This window comes from Pogona vitticeps, chromosome 4, assembly GCF_051106095.1.
Source record: "Pogona vitticeps strain Pit_001003342236 chromosome 4, PviZW2.1, whole genome shotgun sequence".
Classification (NCBI taxonomy): domain Eukaryota; kingdom Metazoa; phylum Chordata; class Lepidosauria; order Squamata; family Agamidae; genus Pogona; species Pogona vitticeps.
In genome coordinates, this window is record NC_135786.1 from 143,825,001 (window position 1) to 143,846,868 (window position 21,868).

Sequence of the window (21,868 nt, forward strand, 5' to 3'; positions counted from 1 at the left end):
CTGCATCACCTCAAATACATCACCATGACATCAGCACAGGGAACACCACCACACAAGGAATACAACAACAAAGCCATTCACACAACCAAAAAACAGTAACAACAACAAAAAAAAACAGCACAATGCAGAGCAATTTAAAATAAACAACCTCCCAATGGGTGTTCAAAAACAAGTGATTCCTTAAAGAAAAGTGTTTCACCCATGATTAAAAAAAAATATGGTTGGGAAATTTTGAATTGAATTGCATTGTGTTAAACTCAAAGTAATTGGAGGTCTATACTGCATTGTAGTCACATCTTCAGTTAAGAAAGGGGCAAGCAAGAAATTCAAGATTCGCTCAACCCTATCTTGATTTTTGGTTACAGGTTTCCACAAATCTGCATGCATTCAATAATTTGGAAGAATATTACAGGAATATGTTTCTTTTTCAACTACTCTAAGTGTTGAGTGAAACAAGCAAAGGACATGAATGGATGTTATTGAGGTCCTCAAAACAACTTAAAACTCTGTAAAAAGGGGTAGTTGTTTCCAGTATGGCCAAATACAGAAAGATGAAATAGGGAGAAGCTGTACTCTCTAACTTCCCCTGCTAAAAGCTTTTCTACAGTTTTTTTGATATAGGGATTTACTGTACTAAAATAAAAATGCCAGAAATAATGAAGCAATAAAGATGTAAGAGAGAAAAACAAAAGTAGAACTTGTATTCGCAAAGGCTTTCACGACCGAGATCTAATGGTTGTTGTGGGTTTTTCGGGCTCTTTGACCGTGTTGTGAAGGTTGTGCTTCCTAACGTTTCGCCAGTCTCTGTGGCCAGCATCTTCAGAGGATAGCACTCTGTGCTCCCGGATGGCCAAACTCTGTCCTCTGAAGATGCCGGCCACAGAGACTGCTGAAACGTTAGGAAGAACAACCTTCAGAACACGGCCAAAGAGCCCGAAAAGCCCACAACAACCAAAAGTAGAACTCTTTCTTCTGAGGTGCCAGGATGGTCATCTGACAGTCAACAGGGCTGAGTTTCATGAATCTCACATGAAGTAATGAAGCAGGGAAATGTGAAAATCTGCTTTCAAATCCTGGGTTATGCGGGAACACTAGTTTGCATCAATACCTTAATTAATTAATTCCTTCATAAAAGGATGATTAACATTACAAATCCCACCCTATTCTTTTTGTAAACATGTGTATGCTCATAACAAATACAGTGTTATGATTCTATATGTCATACCCTAAGGAACAAGCCAAAAACAACATCCCAAATCAAACTGGACTTAGTGACGAACCTTCACAATTACAAGCTACTTTTAAAGCCCAGCTATGTTTTAGAAGGCAGAGTCTAGGAAAGGCAGCAAAAAGCTTTGCTTCCCACCAATCACGTGGCTTATTCCTCCAAACCACAGGCTTGCTCCTCAGAAATAATAATAATAATAATAATAATAATAATAATAATAATAATAATAATAATAATAATAATAATAATAATAATAATAATAATAATAATAATAATAATAATAATAATAATAATAATAATTTATTGTCATTGTAAGTATAAGTATAAGAAAGAGAACCACAATAGATATCGTGCCCCATAGTTAAATGCTTTAGTGTCTTAAAGGGAAGAGGACAATCTATGCTGGAGACATGAGTGACTGATGTATGAATACTAGCGTAATAAACTAATAGATATTTCACATAACCTTCCCCCATAGCTAATGATTTCTGCAAGAGGAATAATCAACAGATCATCCCAGAGAATGCACAACCAGAATTTCTTTGTCAGAAGCATCACTGAGCTTTAATACACACACAACTACCTTATAATTTAAAAACATACACTTTCCCAAATTCACTAATAAGAGAAGCAACTTATGGAACAGACAGCATCCATGACATATAGGTGCACACTCTATAAGCAACACACGGCATAACAAGTGTTACACCTACTACTTTCAGAGCATTTCACTAATTCATGTATTCATTCAACCCATTCAGAGGCCAGTATGGTACTGGGGTTACAGTGTCAGACTAGGAATAGAGAAACCTAATCTTAAAGCTGTAGTCTACCATGAAATCTCCTGGTTACCTTGGACCAACCACTATTTCCTAATCTGTACTGCCTCATAAGGCTGTTAGTACACTGGAGGAGAATGCCCAGACAATTAAAAAAACTACTATGAAATAATTTAACAATATTGTTAATATTAGTCAAAGAGAGATTTAATAAATGCAGCTAAACAGACACTACTTAAGCTATTGCAATACCACAGTTAGATGCTTCCATTATTAAAGCAGTTAAAATACTTTCAGTTCAACCCAAGCTTCCCAAACACAGGCTATCAAAGAAAAGATTTTTCCCCATAAACGTTGCCAGAATCTAGAAATGATATGTAGCATCATTAATAAATGAATACTGACAAAGAATACTCAATTTAGAATTTCTCCAAACTGTGCTACGTGGAAATCTGGAGCTCCTCAGAGATTTGGGGTGTTTCAGAACGACAGATCAGATAAACATTCCAGATCTCCCTCAGAAATAGTGTGTCCCCCACATCAGATACCCCAACTCAGAGCTGCAGCCAACTGTTGAGGGTATTCTAGGACACTGGTTCTTAACCTTGGGTTACTCAGGAGTTTTGGACTGCAACTCCCAGAAGCCTTCACCATCAACTGTGCTGGCTGGGGTTTCTGGGAGTTGCAGTTCAAAAACATCCGAGTAACAAAGGTTAAGAACCACTGTTCTAGGACATATTCTCACTTCAAGTACACTAGCGATAAAACCAAGAGAGAGTCCTACAAAGCTCTAAGTGTCCTGCAGCAAGGCATACAATTCTTCCTTACATTAGACAGTTAAAAAACAACAAATCTGGATAGTATTTGTTTGACAGTAGCTGTTGTTTGTGCAATTATGTTGTCAACTATCCAGAGATTGCTTTAGCACTATGGGATGGTATATATGTCAGAACAACAAACAAAAAACAATAACAGTCAGAGAAAAATATTCTCAGTGTCTAGGTTTTTTCTTATACTGAATTCAGTGAAAATGGTCTAATGTTGATTTTTTTAGAAACAGAGACAGGACTATAAATGTGCCTTTCAGCTCCTCAGGGCACTCCAGAACAGTATTTTTGCATTGTGAATACCTTAGACCCTGCCCCCAGCTCAAAAATCCTTCAAAACATTAATACTGGAGCAATGGCTAGTCACTCTCTGATTTGGCATGGTTCTGCTGGCCTTTTTTGTTTTGTTTTGTTTTTTTGTGGTGGTTTTTTGGCTTGAATTTTGGGCACTTCCAGGCTTGGTATGGCGATCATGGCATGTTGGGACGAAAATTTGGCCCTCAGTCCCAACCAAAGTTGCCTTCCACTAACTTATTCATATATTCTGTACATACCTTCTCTTTCCTACAACAAGCTCAAGGAACAGGTACTGTGTACATGGATCCTTTCCTCTCCAGTTTATCCTCACAACAACCCTGGGAGGTAGGTCATGCTCAGATAACATGTCTGGTCCAGTGAGGTTCATGACTGAGTAAAGATTCAAAACCAAGTCTCCACAAATTCTAGTCCAACACTCGAAGCACTATACCACAATGGTGCATAAGTTATCACCACAGTAAGTTATTTAGCATGTATCAGTTGTTAATGCTTACCCATCAATGAGGTTTCGCCATAACTGTGCACCTGAAAATAAGATACGGATTATAAATCAGTACACAAAGAAGTTCCCCTCACCTGGTCCAGTGCTTGTAATGCATACTTCACCCTCTTGTGACAACGCAAACCAGGGTTCCACTATTCTATAGAAAGAAATCACATCCCATGTGCACAGCCCTCAAATATGCCTACTGAAGGACTCTGGAATGTGGCCTTGGTCCATGCCTTTTAGGAGACTGACTATCTGATTATGTTTCTGAATAAATTTACTCAATCTCTCTAGGGACTTTATCTAGCAGAGCAGTACTTTCTTCAGCAGATTAGTAAAGATAGTGATTCACTGCCATAAGTAAGTCACCCTTCTACTTAATATAATTTATCTTGGAACCTTTACTGCTGCAGGTATGAGAATAAATAGATGTCAACAGGCATCCAGGAGAAATACTTGCATACATGATACTCAGAAACTTACCTCTTGCCCTAGACAACACCAATTCCTTCATCATCTGCATCATGACAATTCCAAGGAGCATGAGTGAAACCAGATGAAACAATCGCCAAGGAGTCAGTGCAAGGAACCTAAGAGAAGAAAAACAGAAGCATCAAGCCATTGTACATATTTATAAAGCTACTTTTTCCATTAAAAAAAATCAAAGTTTGTTGGAGACAACTGCAAGCCTATGGTTAATGTTCTGGCATCAAATATATGAAGAGTTTGCCAGGTGATAAGTTTAAAAGCTGTTCCACTACTAGATTAATTTTTTAAAAAGTCTAATTATTCTACCATTGGATGCAAACTACCTGTAGAAGTAGCAGCAGAAAAGAGATTCAATTCTGATAACACTTTAGTTTGTACTTCCACATGACTTCTCCCAATGGTTTCATTCACATCCTGCATTTACTAAAAGGCATGGATGACTATATGGAACTTTGAGGCACCATAAAAGCCATGAGGTACACTGCAAGACCCTAGCACCAACATGAGTCTAATTTTTCAGAAAGGACTGAAATTATTTCTTTTTTTTTCCAAGTAGAAATTCCATATATCTTTAATATCCTTAGCCTTTACCATTCTTCTTATTTTCATTTTGCATGTTAACTTATTGTTAATTGCTAAACTGCAATTTCTTTATACCAATCTTCAAGATTAATTTGCACTTTTTCAAAGCTTTGCAAATATTAATCTTGCTACTGTAACTATTATAGTTACTTTCTTTTTTTAACTTTTTAATTGATTTAATTACTACCAAACATACAACTAAAACATCAACACAAAAAAACAAAACACAAACCCTCCTACTGAGCTAAACCCGCCCCCCTATGGAGTCAGAGACTCCAACTTCATTGACTCTCTGTTATCTCCAGCTGGGTTCCCAGTGCGAACTGAATACGTATGCATATATAATCAAATTTGCGCTAAACTCCTGTCCTCCTCTGAGCCCAAGAGTATATTAGTTTCCAGCTTTGTTTTACATAGTGTCTTGATTGTTCCCATAGTGTTTCTGATAGTGTGTCCAGTTCTGCTACGTCCCATAGCTTCTTTAACAACTCTTCTATCGTTGGAGTTTCTTCGCTTTTCCATTTTTGAGCCCAGAGTAATCTGGCTGCTGTGAGTATGTACATTAGACAATATTTCATTTTTTTATAATTAATTTCTGGCATAATATTCAATAATGCCATTTCAGGTTTTATATCTAATTTCTGCTGAGTGACGTCTTTCACTATTTCCCACACCTGTGTCCAATATTTTTTGACTTTTTCGCATGTCCACCACATATGTTACTAAGTTCCTGCATTTTTTTTTACACTTCCAACACATATTGCTGTTACCCTCTGATATTTTTGCCAGTCTTACAGGCATATAATGCCATCTATAAAACATTTTGAGGATATTTTCTCTAAGATTTACTGGTTTAATCATCTTATAACTTTCTTTCCACATCTTAGTCCAGTCATCAAGACCTTTGTTATATCCAAAAAATTTTTGCCCATTTTACCATCATCTCTTTCACCCTCTCATCCTCTAGATCATATTCTAATAAATATGTATACCTTTTATTATTTTCTCATCAGTATATAACCACAGTCTGTCCACCTGCACTTTGCCCTTGAAGAAACCCACAGTCCTATCTTTTTTGTATCTTGATTCTAATTTCACCATTGACCACCAATCAACAGCCACACCTAATTTTTCTAACTCTTGTTTATCTTTTATCTTTTGTTCTTTAGTTAACAGATTTTCATATGTAGTCAATGCTCCTTTCTGGTTCAACACTTTTAATGTGAACGCTTCTATAAGCGCCACCCACAATGGAATTTTCTTATAGGTTTGTGCTTGAAATTTTTGCAATACTATCCCTAAGGCCTTCCTGGGAATATGTTCTCCAGAACGTGAGTGTTCCTTATGCTTCCCATACCATACATATGCATGCCATCCCATTTTTAGATCATGTCCTTCCAATTTCATAAGTCTTTGATTTTCGAGAGTTATCCATTTTTTAATCCAGGTCATAGTACTAGCCTTGTAATATAGTAACCAATTCGGTAACCCCCGCTCCCCCCATCTTTCAGATCTTGTAACAATTTAAGTTTTATTCTTGGCTTCTTAGGCTTCCAGACAAAATTTGATGTCAAGCTGTCCAAGCCCTTAAAGTACTTAAAGTTCAATAGCATTGGAAGATTTTGAAATAGGAATAATAGTTTTGGTAAAATCATCATTTTTATTGTTAATAGTATTCCCATAAATGAGAGCTGTAATTTGCTCCATTCCTCAAAATTTTTCTGAATTTCTTTCTGAATAATTTTCTTTCATTAAATTGCTTTGTTTTTTGGTGATGACAACTCCTAAATATTTAATTTTTTGAACCACATTAAAATTGGAGAAAGGATTGAAATTATTTCTAACATCATGCTTTCTAGTCAAAGTCCATAAAGATGTTAGGTCCGTCTGTCTGTCTGTCCTTCCTTCCTTTCTTTTGAAGGCCTTTATCTGACTTCTAACCACACTACCCGAGGCTTGCTATATATAAATTTTATATACAATGGTGCCTCGCTTAGCGACGTTAATCCGCTCCGGAAAAAAGTCGCTAAGCAATTTTTAAAAGCCCATAGAAACGCATTAAAACTTGTTTAATGTGTTCCTATGGGCTTTAAAACTAACCTTGTGAAGATCCTCCATTGTGGCGGCCATTTTCGGTGCCTCTAAAGCGAGGCAACACAGCGGGCTGCCATTTTATTTTCTGGTGGCGATCAGCTGGCCGAAAATGGGGGCTTTGCGGTGATCGCATCCCCGCGATCATCGCAAAGCTATTTTTCCCCATAGGGGCCATCGCTAACCGATCGCTCTGGCGATGGCCAAAACCCCATTGCTAAGCGGGCGATCGCTAAGCGAGGCACCACTGTATATTGTACATAGTATGTAGATGGTCACTTAACATGTTTCCCCAAAAATAAGACCTAACCTGAAAATAAGCCCTAGTATGATTTTTCAGGAGGCTTGTAATATAAGCCCTACCCCAAAAATAAGCTCCAGTTAAGTGAAACCCCACCCTCCACTATTGTGCAGCAACCAGAAGAAGACGTGACTATATTTGAATAAATGCAGATTGTTGTACATGGGGGAAAATCCCCTGAAAATAAAGCCTATTGCGTTTTTTGGAGCAAAAATTAATATAAGACCCTTTCTTATTTTCAGGGAAACACAGTAGTTTGTTTCCATTCTCTTTCTGATTTTCTGTTTTTTGCTTCCCTAGTGTAAAGAAGGGGGCTTCCCTCAAGAACTTTGGTTGGGTGTCAGTGCTGATGCTGTTTCAGTCTACAAGCGTGGAGAAGGCCGGCCGCTGGAAGTGTTTCAGTATGAACATATTCTCTCCTTTGGTGCTCCCTTGGCTAATGTCTACAAGATTGTGGTTGATGAAAGAGAGCTGCTTTTTGCAACCAGTGAGGTGAGAAAGGATTGCCATTGGCCCCTTCTGCTTTGTTGCTCTCTTCAGATCCCTTTACTTATTGGCCAATTGGTATAAAAAGAAAAAGCATAACCACTCTGCCGGTGTTCGGGATCTTCCATGCTTCTGTTGCCTGCACAATTTCACAAAAGGTCTTAGGCTGAAACTTCAGCCTTGTGCATACCTACTTGAGAATAGGTCCCATAGATCTCAGTGGAAAGTGCCAGGAAGTACGCATAGGACCGAGCTGTTAAATAAGACATAGGACAGCTTATTCCAGTGGCCAGGAATAAGCAGGTATGACTGACATCACCTTTTGGGGGCCTAAGGAGATTTAAAACTGGAGAGTGACCATTTGATCTCTACAATGGAAGAGCACAAGAATCAGTTACTGGAAGATGGCTGCGTGCGCGCACACCCACACCCCAGAATGAGAGTGAGAATGAAGCGAGGGTAAAGATCCAGAGTAACTTTGTCCTTCAGATTAAATCTATTCATTTGTTCAGAGTTAAGCCTCATTAAAATGAATGGTAATTCCTCCTGAGTAAACATGTATAGGATTGCATTATTAATGGATTTTTTTTAAAGGCAGGATCTTTATATCAAAAATAGGAAGCCTCCTATAACTGTTCAAAGAGACAGGTTCTCAGGTCAAAATTTCAAAATAGAATCCAGCTCCAGTCTCAGAGAAATGTTACCCTGGATCAAAGTTATATTTCATTTAAGGCTATATTAATGTAATTTTAATGCTAAGACCAACAATTTGCATTTTGAAAGTCTTTTCTGAACTTAACAAGCACTTCCCTCAGGTAAGCTCAATTATGCTTAAGGGGACATGGAAGGAGCTTTCCTGAAGAATGTGAGGACTGTGAACGTATCTGGGCATCCTTTGGGCAATAACAGCACCCTGTTGGTTGATCTTTCCACTCCCGAAATACTGCTGGATTGCTTCTAACATGAGCAGAGAAAAAGAAGAATCTTCACAGTGAGCCTAATCCTGATTAAGGCCAGTGCAACTGTTCCTATTTTGCAGAAGAGGTCTAAGAATAGGTTGAGTATATATGTAAATTTAGCATAATCTCAAACTTTGTGGAAGATGCATTGCTTAGAAAGCTGTGCCTGTTGAACCTCTACATGTACTGCCCCTGTCAAAGGAGCTCTGAGAGAGGAAAGGCCATATTAACCTGTGGAAAAGAAAGAACATGGGAATGCACAAAACATTTGGGTCTGCACATTGTGCAGCTGTACACTACAGGGAAAGCATCGAAGAAAACCCACACACCGGTATCCTGTTTATGATCTACCTTTAAAATGAGTGCTTCTGAACAGGAAACTGATGATGGTGTGCGCTATGTACTAGTCAAACCTTTCATGATCCACTACATTATTTGCACAACAAGAGAAAAGTTTGCACAATATGTGTAATATGACTGCCTGGATTTAGGGAACTAGAATATGGCAACCCAGAAAGAGAGAAATCCTGATTAAGAGGAGGAGGATAAAAAAAGAAAAAATGAGCACTGGGGTAGAAGAAATTAAAGCTCTCTGATAAATAAATAAATGAAGTAGGGCAGAACAAACAGTAAACTGAACGGCATAAAGTGGTTTCCTTCTCAAGTAAAGGTGGTATGATCTGAATTAGCATCAAGGAGAAGCAAAAGGAAGAACAGTGTAAACAAAAAGGGGAGGTAAGGAATTAATACAGTTGTTACCTTGTGAAGCTGTCATTTCAGCAATTCCAGTAATAAAGAGCAAAGATCTAATGAGCAAGGGGTAGCCTCCACCTTCAAAAAGTTCATCCACAAGCTGAAATGCATGCATTCGAACATTAATAGTGTCTTGGTTATGTCCACTGTGATAACTGCAGTATAAAAGCTAGGGCAAATGCAAATGATTTTATCTGCAGAAGACAGTGCATATTCAAAGAGCAGGCTCCCAAGGATTCCACCAGCTGATCATCTGGGATCATGTAAAGGAGGTCCCTCACCCCACCTGTCCAGGCTCCACTGTCTCCTATTGTGAGGTATGATAGGTGGCATCTGATACAGTGGGCTCTAGTGTGTCCGTGATTATATTCACCTCAAATCTTCTGACAACTGTGATCCACTTGCTCACCCAAACGTTTCATTGTTCTCAGTTTCTCAGGCTTATGGTTGTCAAAACAACCTTACAATTCCAAGTTGTTCCAGGTAAGATGGGTCTCAGTATGTATGTGTAAGTCCATCCAAGACCACAGAACCTGGGGGCCCTCAATAAAATTGGGCAAGGAAGATGGGACTTTAAGGTTTCGATCAAAAGGGGAAAAAAACCACAGACACAAAGGAAGATCTTTTCTTATTTTTGCGTTCTTATGTTGATTGCCAAAAGACAGCCCCTTAGACATAAATTATTTACAGCAACGAAACAGGTGGACACAAAAGCTCTGTGCTCTTTTGTCTCTCCCTCTTTCATTTGACATTTCTTTCACATTGCAAGGGCAGCTGCAAAAAGACAATCAGAATATCTGGGTGGGATGGGGGGAGCCAGCAGGCCTCCTTGGGATAGCTTTTTGCACTTTCTGCATCAATTTCTTTGGGGATTCCTCCATGCCCCCAACATCCTTTTCTTTTGGATTACTTTTGCTGCCTGCCTGCCTGCCTGCGTGCTGCACTATTCTCAAAGAGAACAGGAAAAAAGTACTGTATCAAAAGGTGGGGGAAGAAGATATCTCTCCACAGTCTTGTCATTTTCAGGGTGGTAGTGTTGGTGGTCTCTGAGTGTATATTTTTTGCCATTATTTGCTTGCTTTTCTTGGTATTTTGGGGATAGGGGGCTAATTTTTAGTAAGTCACAACAAAATGGGTCCATCGAATCAGTGGCGATTTACTGAGTCAGCATCTCTGTAAGTTCCATTGATTCAATGGGACCAACTCTATGCTGCAACCGAAAATAAGACAGGGTCTTATATTATTTTTTGCTCCAAAAATGCATTAGGGCGTCTTTTCAGGGGATGTTTTATTTATTTTTTCATGTACAATCTACATTTAGTCAAATACAGTCCCGTCATCTTCTTCTGGTTACTGCAAAATGGTGGAGAGTGGGGTTTCACTTAACTGGGGCTTATTTTGGGGGTAGGGCTTATATTATAAGCATACCGAAAAATCGTACTAGAGTTTATTTTGAAATGAAGTCTTATTTTGGGGGAAACAGGGTAATACTACTACTACATCAAGTCCATTCTGACTTATGTTGATACTTTTCGGGGTTTTCCATGTAGAGAATACTCAGAAGTAGTTTACCATTCCCTTATTCTGGGGGCGCCCCAGGACTGTGCAGTTTGGTCAAGGCCACACAGCCTGGCTCTACTTACAGGAGGCCCAGTGGAGGCTGAACTCCCAACCTCTGGCTCTGCAGCCAGATTCCTAAACCACTAGGCTATCTAGCATATTTATTCTGTTAAAGATTAACATTTTGATCTCTTTGAAGGGGAACTGTTTTGGAGGTGGTAGTCAGCTGTACTGCTGTCTGATTTTAGAATAGATAGATTTCCTCATTGCCTTGCTTCTGCATTTTTGGGGCAACTTTTAAAGGTTCTTCAGTGCTTTTTTGGACTAGTGCCTGAAAACTCAAATGGGAAAACAAAATTACCCAAAAGAGGCAGCTGCTTCTATGTTAAACAAAAGAACCTATGTACGAAAAGCATGAAAAGAGGCAACCCTTGAAATAGAAATGAAACAAAAATAGAAGTTTTTGCCAGGCACATCCCTAGTTGTTAAGGCAGAAGGGTGCACATTCTATTAGCAAAATCCGTACCATGTCTTAAGTTTCCAGAAGATGCAGGCATTTAAAACTGTCAGACTGTTTGGATGGGGCACCTGAGCACTTACTAAAGAGAAGCTTCATGAATTCTTTGTGCTTCTCTTCACTATATATGTGGTGTATGCATGCAGACTGGGATTTTTTTTCCTTCAGAGAGGGCTCCTGAAAAAATAAGGCAAACAGAGTATACACACAAACACAGGGTGTGTAATGTATGCATGCACTGATCTTATTATATTAACATTTCATTTGTCAAAAACACATAACCCTCTATATACTGATTGTTGTTGTTTAGTCGTTTAGTCGTGTCTGACTCTTTGTGACCCCATGGACCAGAGCACGCCAGGCCCTCCTGTCTTCCACTGCCTCCCGCAGTTGGGCCAAATTCATGTTGGTCGCTTCGATGACACTGTCCAACCATCTCATTCTCTGTCATCCCCTTCTCCTCCTGCCTTCACACTTTCCCAACATCAAGGTCTTTTCTGGCAAGTCTTCTCTTCTCATGAGATGGCCAAAGTATTGGAGTCTCAGCTTCAGGATCTGTCCTTCCAGTGAGCACTCAGGCTTGATTTCCTTTAGAATGGAAAGGTTTGTTCTCCTTGCAGTCCAGGGGACTCTCAAGAGCCTCCTCCAACATCTCCTTCAACAATAATATACTGATTGGACACTAACAACAAAAATATACTGATTGGACATTAATAAATAGTGATCAATAAAGAAAGAACTTGAAGTCCCAGTAGACAGCTTACTGAAAAGGGAAACTCAGCACACAGCAGTTATGAAAAAGGCAAATTCTATGTGAGACTCATAAAAAGAAAAGAATGAAAATAGAACTGTCAATGTTTTCAAGATCTTACATAAATCCAATGTTCAGCATGTTTGAAACACTGTCTAAAGTTCTGGTGGCCCTCTTTGGAAAAGAACTGTGTAGCTGGGGGGGGGAAGGGGGGCAGAAATAGGGGTGACCAAAATGATCAAGGGACTGGAGCAATTCCCCTCTAAGGAAACATTTCAATGTTTGTAAAAGCTTTTATTGGGAAAAAGAGGAGTAAGTGATAGGCATGACAGTGGTGTATAAAATCATACATGGCATGAAGAAAGTGGAGATGTTTAAATTTTTCTTCCTCTCTCATAAGACTGGAATTTATGGTCAACCAATAAAACTAATTCTCAGTAGGAAAAGGCCCTTCTCTTCTCTAAGCTAACAGCAATAGATCTGCCAGTGGCTGTTATAAAGTTGCCGACTTAACTGTTCTGGGCAAACTGACTCGAGGCACTGAAAAGGTTTGCCACTGAAAACAAATAAATAAAAAGAATAGAAAAAGCCCCTTATCTCATTTCAAATAAGTATGTTCAGAAATGTTTATTGAATTACAAGGACATGCAAATCCTTTGGCTAAGGTTCTAAACTTAGCATCTTAAGCTACAATAGCTTTGTGCCTAATCTAATACACTTCTTGTTTGAGACAAGAGTGATACCAGCCATGTCACATGTACGGTTAATCAGCTGCTGTAAAAACTAGTGCCTCCTCTACTCACTTTGGCTCTTTAAAACTGAACAAAAATTCTATTGACATTAAGAGGGATGATTTTGATTCTTACAAAGCATTCTGCCATCCATGCCTTACTATAGGATATGTAATATATATACAGTTTCTATACAGTGAAACACACAGCTGCTGATAACCCTTATTTGTGATAAACCTATCCCAGCCTCAAATAAGGAAATCAGCAGGGCAGAGGGGGCTTCATCCATCCCCATATCCGGGAAGACATATTTTTGGAACTCATGTGACAAAAAGCTATTCAAGTGATGCATCTAGAACAGGAAAATTATGTCCAAGAAAGGGTTCTGTGCCTTCTCTGCTGTAAACAGCCTTCCGCAACCTGATTTTCCTTGCCAACAGGGCGTAGTTACATGCATTTGCATGCAATATGTAGTTATCTCCTTCAACAATAAATAGCTACTACATGATTGTGCTTGGAGGAGAAGGGTGAAAAGTCTTGCTGAACTCAAACTATCCTAAAATCCTAGTATATATATAGGCTTTCTATCAGTCATGCCTTCTGTAGTGTACGACAGTACCTTACAAAATGATTCCAAAAGAAGTAGAAAACCTATGCCTCTAACATCAAAAAGTGTACTGGGTTGCTCTTCCTATTATTATCTTGTAGACTAAGGCCAAGAGGGGAAAAAAAGGGGGGGGGAGTATATGGGCCTCTCTTTTTCCTCCCTGTCCTACAAATGTAGGGATTTTTCTTAGAAAAATCACAAGAACATCTTTTTAAATACCTATTAGCCTTTGGCAAGTAAAAGTTGCTTCTTGACAACTCAGCAATACAGTTTGGTTTCCTCCCTTCCCCTGCTGGTCCTTGGGTGACTAACACGGGCAAATGTTCTACCATACATTTATTGTGGGTTATAACTTTAAAGGCTATTACTGGAGAAGCAATTCTGAAAGTAGGAGCTACAAAAAGATGCTGGTTACATGCTCCTCTTTAATCAGCTATAAAATTAACCAAACCCTTCTGAAATAAAAGAAAAGAGAAAGTCAAGAGCAACATTGTCAGAACTGAGTGTCATATATCAAGTATGTTTAATGGAAAAATACTGAAACTGTAGAAAACAGGCAATAAAAATGACTGTCGAAAACAAGTGAAATGTCACTAAAAGGCACACAAAGACTAGTGGGTCAATTTCTGTCCAATACCTATAATCAAGATTGTAAATAGCCACATGCCTGATTACCAGTGGCAAGTATAATCACCTCCAGGCAGCTCAGCAGGAACACATTTGCACCCTCTCAAAGAACTGTGGGGTTTTTCCCTACCCTTTCAATTCACCCACTGGACTTCTTCCAATTACCATATCTGCTTTACTTATGCCAGAATATTTGCCTGCATGCACAGCCTCCCTTTGCTCTTCCCCTTCAAAGACTGCTATTAAATTCAGAATTCTATTATTACATGAACGGTGTCATTCCTATAGCATCTAGAAATACAAAGCAAGGCAAGCTCAAATCATAAAACAAGAAGTAGAAAATTTAAAACACTTTAATACTTGGTGTGACCAAACCAATATGGATTGGAATAGGATGTTTCAGTCAGATAATTATGGAGCATTTTACGCTGGAAACAAGCAGAAGAAACAGTGGGTTCTGACATTGAGAAGAGAAACTGCACAGTTAGGAGCTATAACGAAAAGCATAACAATATAAATCAGACTTCATGGAAAGCCATCATTCAAGACTATGCTCCAACTACAGAAGCTGAAAAGAAGAAGCTTTTACACAAGTGTCCAGAAGGAGATTTGTTGCAGACCAAAAGAGGATGGGCCGATAATCACAGATTACTAGAATGCATAAGCAGAAAATAAAGCAGAACCAAACATTGCCGGACAATGTAGTTTAAAAGTCAGAAATGAAGCAAGAAAGAAAATCATATAATTCTGTGAGCCAGCAACCCTATTGCAAATACATGTTTCAGACAATCAAAGAGATGACTATACACATGGATGTCACCAAATAGCTAATGCAGAAATCAAACTATGTACAGTAGGACCCCTGTATCAGAGGTATCAGTATCCACAGTTTCACTTATTGGTGGTCTGAAAATATTAAAAAATATTAAAAGAAAAAAACCCAGAAAAATTCTTGTCATATGCATCACCAGATAGACAGACAGACAGAGTTTGCTATTATCTGCAGTTCTCAGTATCCACGGGGACTTAGTAGCAATCCACAGCGGACTGGAAGCAATCCTCAGTGGATAATTGGGGTAGATATGGAAAAACTGTATTCTATCTGCAACAACAACAAAGGCCAGGAGTGGACTGTGGTACACACCACAAAGTGTTAGTACAGAAAATTAAAGTGAACCTAACAAAGAATAGTGGAACAATCACAGTGCCAAACCGTAATTTAAATAATATTCCTGAAAACTTCAAAGACTATAGAAGAATTGTGCACAGAAACTAGAGAAGTTATCAGAGAAGAACACAAAAATGTTATTCCTGTAGTCAAAAGAAAAGCTTTGAAGGATGACTGATGAAACTTTTCAGATGGTAATGACATCCAAGAACCAAGAATATAAGGAGACAGAATTGGGCTCAGAATTTAAAAACAACTTTTCAGCAACCTGCACATGGAAACACAATAAATTTTATACTCATTTGTGCAAAGAAATAAAAGAGAAGCTCAACAAAGGGAAAATGAGATATTTCATTAAATCTTAGAAATAATACTATCTAACTATTTCCTTTATCCCCACAGGGTACGCAAGGTGGTTCACAATAATTAAAATGATACAATAAATCATGATTTTAAACAACATTAAAATTATAATAAAAGCTATTAAAATTTTACAAATATTAAGACCACAATTATTATAAAAAAAACCTTTTAAAATCTCCAAATGAAATAAATATAGCATTCCTGAGACCACCTCCTGCTTCTTAAAAGTCTGTTTTAAAAGGAAAATGTTTATTTAGATAATAATGCTAGTTAAAGGGAAGGTAGTAGGAAAAGAACACTTAACGTGAGATGGATTGAGACTTAATAAAGAAAGCCAGAGATTTTAGTTTGCAAGACCTAGACTGGGTCTTTTAATGATAGAACCTTAGAAGGCCATTAATTCACAGGGTTCCCATAAGCACATAACAATATATAATCAGAGCTCCCCGTTTTGTTCAGAGGGAAAACTATCCACTCTGAAACAAGGCAAGGGCTTAAACCTAGGTTTGATATTGCTTCACAATGCTAGCTTGTCCTAAGTAAATATCTTGTTCCAATATTTCCCAATTTGGATAAAACAGGAAACTACAATTACAGATTTTCTGGTTTAATCAAAGTTGCAAGAAAAAAGGAAGAAAAGCCATGTATACACTATATAAGCCAAGATATAATTCTTCAAACATGATAGTGTGGAATTAATAATGAATGTGTTTATCTTGATTTCTCTTTTAATGAAAACTACTACGGTGGTTTAAAATAGACCTAACATGAGAACATGAGAAACATAGCAGACGAAAGGCAACACTTAAAAAAATTACTTAAAAAAAACCAACAGATAAAATCAGGAGAAAATTAATCAGCATTTTCAGTACTAAGCAAAGGATAAACTTCTAAAAGAAAATAATTGCATATACAGAATTCCTGAAGATGACCACACCCATTTGCACCTGCCCTGTCTTTTTCAGCAATGATGACCCAGAAAGATCCCAAACTCTGTAGAGGTCACTTAAATCCTCAAGGAGGATAATGCACATTTATCTGGGTCTATTAACAAACCTGGCTGCAGTACCTATACAGATGATGGTGATTTTCCAGCTTTACATCATTCTCCTACTCATTCCGTGGCTACCGAAGCCTGCCCCAGGATGAAGGTGAGCTAGGGATTCCTTGAGCCTGGTGGGGAGTGGGGGATGGGAAGCTTTTAATTTCCCAAAATGTTGCAGCTGATGACATCACTGGAGATACATGGTGTATCAGCGGTCCCCAACGTTTTTCGGTCTGTGGACCAGCTGGGGAAGGCGGGCCCCTCGAGCTCTCTCTTGCACAAGCGCACTCGCGCTCACACAATGCACGAGTGGTGGTGTGGCGCTCACACAGGCGCTTGCTCGCTCGTGCGCATGGGCAAATGGTGGCGCTCACATGTGGGTGCTGGAGTGCGCACACAGGCACAAACAGGCTGTGAGGGGGTGAGTGAGTGCGGGGGGTGGGGCAGGAGGTCTGTCTCAGTGGCCCAGTCCAGCTCAGGCTACGGACCAGGGGTTGGGGACCTCTGGTGCCAACAGGATTCTGGACAACATGTGTTAACAAATTCCTATAATACTACAGCGGTGTCTCGACTTACGAAGGTCCCTACTTACGACCAGCTCCGGTCGCGAAATTTTGCTTCTACTTGCAACCGGAGTTTCCACTTAGGAACAGAAAACGGCAGGGAAAAAAGGCGGAAAATTCAAATTTCTAACTGTAGGTGGCGACGAGGCTGCTTCTTTGTAGCTCTTTCACCCCAATGGTTAGAGTGAGTGCAATTGAAGGCGGCTTGGGACTACCCGGATTCTGCTTCGGAGTGAGCATGTGTGTGTTTGCAGGGAGGTAAGGTGCTGTTTTCTGCTTTTTAAAAACTGTTCTGGGTGTTTCTGCAGCGTAGGTTTGAGATGGGGGTTATGTTTCTGTGCTGTGATGGGTCTTGGGGGGTTTGTGCTGTTGTTGTTTTTTCCCCCATTTCCAATGGGTCTTGGGGAGTCTGTTTGCTTTTTAGTCCCCCCATTTCTGATCTTGCACGATCCACTTGATTGCTTTTTGCTTTCTCTTGATTGCATTTGCAATGGGCCTTACACAGTTGATTGGTTTTTGGTTTGTTTTCTTTGCATTAGGTCTTCCATGCTTGATTGCTTTTTGCTCTCTTGTTTGCTTTTGCAATGGGTCTTGCACAGTTGATTGCTTTTCTTTAAGTTTCCTCCTTCAGCTGGAAAGGATTAATCACGTTTCCAATGAGTCTTGCAGTGATTTTTTTGGTGTGTGATTTTTCCGTTGGCCAGAATGGATTGATTGCATTTCAATGCATTCCTATGGGAAATTGTGCTTCGACTTATGACCATTTCGAGTTATGACCATCTTCTGGAACGGATTATAGTCGTAGGTCGAGGCACCACTGCACTCTTCTGGATGTCATATTCTAGGAGGTGGGAAATGCTTCAGTACAGCAGGGGATGGTGCTCTTTGCCTTGAAGGAGGCAGTGGTGCACCATCTCCTGAAGAGGACCTCTCTGGATCAAGAGATATATGACAACAATTGTCCCATTGCAAATATGTGCAAAGTGCTTGAACACATGATAGCTGGGCAACTTCAGATGTTGCTTGAAGAAATTGATCATTTGGACCCATTTCAGTCTGGTTTCGATTTGATACCAAAATGGCCTTAGTTACCCTGGCTGATTACCTTCTCTGGGCCAAGTATGGCCCTGTTAATTCTCCTAGATGTCTCAGCAGCTTTTCATACCATTGATCATGGCATCCTCTTGAACAGGCCTGTCCAAATGGGACTGAGAGGCACTCTACTACAGTGGTTCTATTCCTATCTTTGGAACTGATTCCGAAGAGTGGAATTGGGGAACTTCTGCTCAGCCCCATGACAATTTCATTCTATATCCCATGCTTTTTAATATATGAAGCCACTGAAGTCATTAGGAGTTGTGGGAATTGGGTACCATCAATAGGCTAATGACACTCAGCTCTGCTTGTCCTTATCATCGGGGTCAACTGAGGCTATGCAGGTACTGGACCAAAGTCTGGAGGCCGTAATGAGGGCTGATACACTGAAACTGAATCATGACAAGATGGAAGAGTAGTGTAGGAAGACCTGTGCTAGATCGAGTTTTATTCACCCTGAAGGAACAGGTACATAGCTTGGGGGGGTACTCCTAGATTCTTCTTTGTCACTGGAGGGTCATGTAAGCCCAGCAGTTCAGAATGCCTAGGGTAAGCGTTGACTGGTCTGTCACCTATGACCATTCCTGGGCAGGGATAACCTGGCCACCATAGTCCATGCCCTGATAACTTCCTGGTTAGGCTACTCTGTGATGCACTCTACATGGAGCTACCCTTGAAGATGACACAAATGCTGCAGCAGATGGAGTAAATAACAGCTAGACTGCTAACAGGAACATCGTTCAGAAACTGCATGGCACCAATTCCAAAGGATTTGCATTGGCTGCCAATACGCTTCTGGCCTGCGTTCAAGGTATTGATAAAGCCTAAGCAACTTGGGAAATGGACATTTAAAGGAGCTATATAAATCTGCCTGATCATAAGAACTGCTAGGAAGATCCTCCTCCATGTCCCACCACTGAGAACAGTTCATTATGTGGAGAAATGGGGGAGGGCTTTTTGTGCCATAGCATCCCAAGTGTGGAGGCCCAACATTAGCATTATTTTGGTATCTACTAAAAAATACTTGTTCATTAGAGCCTTTGGTGGTTGTGTATCATCAGACCCTCCATAATTTTTGTGTGCAATGGTTTTAATGTTTTACATTTTTCCTGTTTGATTTTAAATTGTTCTAAATATCTTTTAACATGATTTTTATACAGCTTTGTAACCTGCCCTGAGATTCTGTGAGATAGAGTGGACTATAAATGTTTAAATAAAATAAAACCCTTATTACTGACTATGCTAGTTAGGGTTGATAGTAGTTATAGCCCAATATCACAAGTCCACATTCCCCTCTGAAACAAATCTATCCAAAGTATATGAAACATGAGAATCTGCTATCCAATTTTCAAGAATCAATGTACCTGCTGGAAGAAAAATCTTAAGGAATGCCTTCCTAAACTGATCTGAAAGCAACACTCAAGTACTTTTCACATAATCTTGGAAATCTGAACCTACATAGGGACATTGAACCAGACAGTGCCTTAAATTCTCCTTTATTACCAAACCACATATTCCAGTTTGTTTAGCAATTACAGTAATGCAAAGTAGTAACTTCTGGTACTCTTTCTGCAAGTCAGTCTGCCAAGAAGAGGGAGAAAAAGGGAACTCCAATTATGGATGACACATAAATACCAGAACGCTCCTTATGCTGAAAAACACTAAGATTCTGAAGGTTAAAACAAGAGCTGATTACTTGGATTAAGTGGCTCCCCACAGAGAATAAATATCACACCAAAAATATTCACACATATGATCAAGAGCAGAAGCAAGTCCCATTCATAGTGAAAAGGATCCTTGCTGTTGACAGATTTCCTAAAAGTTAAGAAAAGCTGCCATTCACCCAACGCACAACTAGAGCTGGGGGTGCGGGGGAGAGAACCAGAAAGCACATTGCTCTCTCTAAGCTAGAATTCATATCCACAGTGATGCATAGCAATCTGGAATCCATTTCAAAGATCTAAATACAAGGACTAGATTGTTAAGAGCCTCATAATAGGCCTGTACAACTCATGATAAAACTGAAGCCATACAGCTCACCATCAATGTATCATGGCCTGATGGGTGTTTGATTGGAGATTTCAAAAACAAAAGCAGCTGACGAGTAATTCAGCACTAATCTACCTAAGGCAGGTCATGTAATTTGGCATAACGTCATTTGACTGTCCGTCCAGTTTACAGAATCAGTCTTATCCCCAAGGCAAATCCTGTGCTGTATTACCAGCACAACTTGTACCTCCTTGCTATGATTTCATCTTTCTGTGTCAGTCTGGCCTCTTTTTCTTTTCGGCATTCTTCAGGTGCCTTTGATATTCCTTGGCATCATCCAGTTACAGCCAATTCTCTTTTCTCTTCTGCAATGCATGGCTTCCAAAGCCCATTTCCTGACAAACATTATTTCTTGATTCTCCTATTGCTTGCAGCTAACATACACCCATGATCACGAGGTTATTCCCACAGGTTCACTTTGATTTCTCTTCAGAATGTCCCTTTTGCAATAGCTTTTTTTTTAAAAAAAGAACCACAAAACAAGGGGTGTGTGATCTTGCATTAGAAATGCACTGTAAGAAGCAGTGCAAAACTGCTCTATAGCTACAAAATGGCAAAGAAGGCAGAACTTAATGTCCAGGTACAAAGGAGCTTAAGTCCACCTGGGAGGTGAAAACATACAAAGATACACACCGTGGTTTCTCAGGGCTGAGGGTAAAACATGCCTTCCACAATTCAATCATTAATTTATGGACTTCACTAGCACCAGAGGGAAACAAAATAATGGGCAGCAGCTCTGATAGCTTTCAAGGCAATTGGTACAGAACAGGTACACTGTACCTAGCAGCTGTTAGCAGTGACACAACAACAACAAAAACCGACAACAGAGGAGTCCATTGCCCTCGTGGCCCGTTCGCCGTTGCTGACAATACTGTATCCTTGAGGACCCGTTCAGATCTCCTAAGGTTTACTCTGTGCATGCTCAAAGGCACCCTTTCTCTACAGCCTTTTTGTCTGCTTTCTAGATGAGCTCTGGAATAGATCGGAGGGCTGGACCAAGGTTCAAAGTAGGAGCTGAGTAAAAGACAAGAGAGAGAGAAAGAAAGAGAGAGAGAGAGAGACTCTATGGGGAATACGCAAGGACTGGGAGGTGTTCCTCACCAGAAGAGCAGGTTGGCGCAGAGGAAGCCGGCCAGGGTGCAGACGGGCCTCTTCCAAGTCAGCACCTCCATCACGCAGCAACGGCCACCGGCGGGTCCCGCCGGGCATCCCCCCTCCTCTTCCTCCTGGCGCTGCTGCTGCTGCTGCTGCCGCGGCTGCTCCTCTTCCGCCGCCCATTCCCTCGCCGGGCTGCTCGGCGCCGAGACCACCTGCTCCTCCTTCCCCGCCATCGCTCGGAGGGCGTCTGACAGAAGGCGAGGACCGACAGGCGGCGAGCCAGCCGAGGCTTGTGTACATCCGGGCCAGCTCACCAATTTCTCTCTCCCCCCCCACCTCTTTGCCAGGAAGAACCAATGGGAGCCTCCGATGGGCCTAGGAGGGGCCGGCGATT

The 21,868-nt window shown here is 40.1% G+C and overlaps 1 protein-coding gene across 1 annotated transcript in view; it reads right to left on the reverse strand.

The window, feature by feature from the left end:
* The window catches only part of RETREG1 (reticulophagy regulator 1), a 72,646-nt gene extending 50,847 nt beyond the window's left edge, over positions 1 to 21,799 (reverse strand). The window contains exons 1-3 of the mRNA XM_020781289.3: positions 21,478 to 21,799; positions 4,123 to 4,229; positions 3,647 to 3,677 (exon numbers count right to left, since the gene is read on the reverse strand). Of these exons, the coding sequence (XP_020636948.3) occupies positions 3,647 to 3,677; positions 4,123 to 4,229; positions 21,478 to 21,707 (368 nt within the window). The 5' untranslated portion in view covers positions 21,708 to 21,799. The remainder of the gene's footprint in view (positions 1 to 3,646; positions 3,678 to 4,122; positions 4,230 to 21,477) is intronic.
* Positions 21,800 to 21,868: the final 69 nt, after the last annotated feature.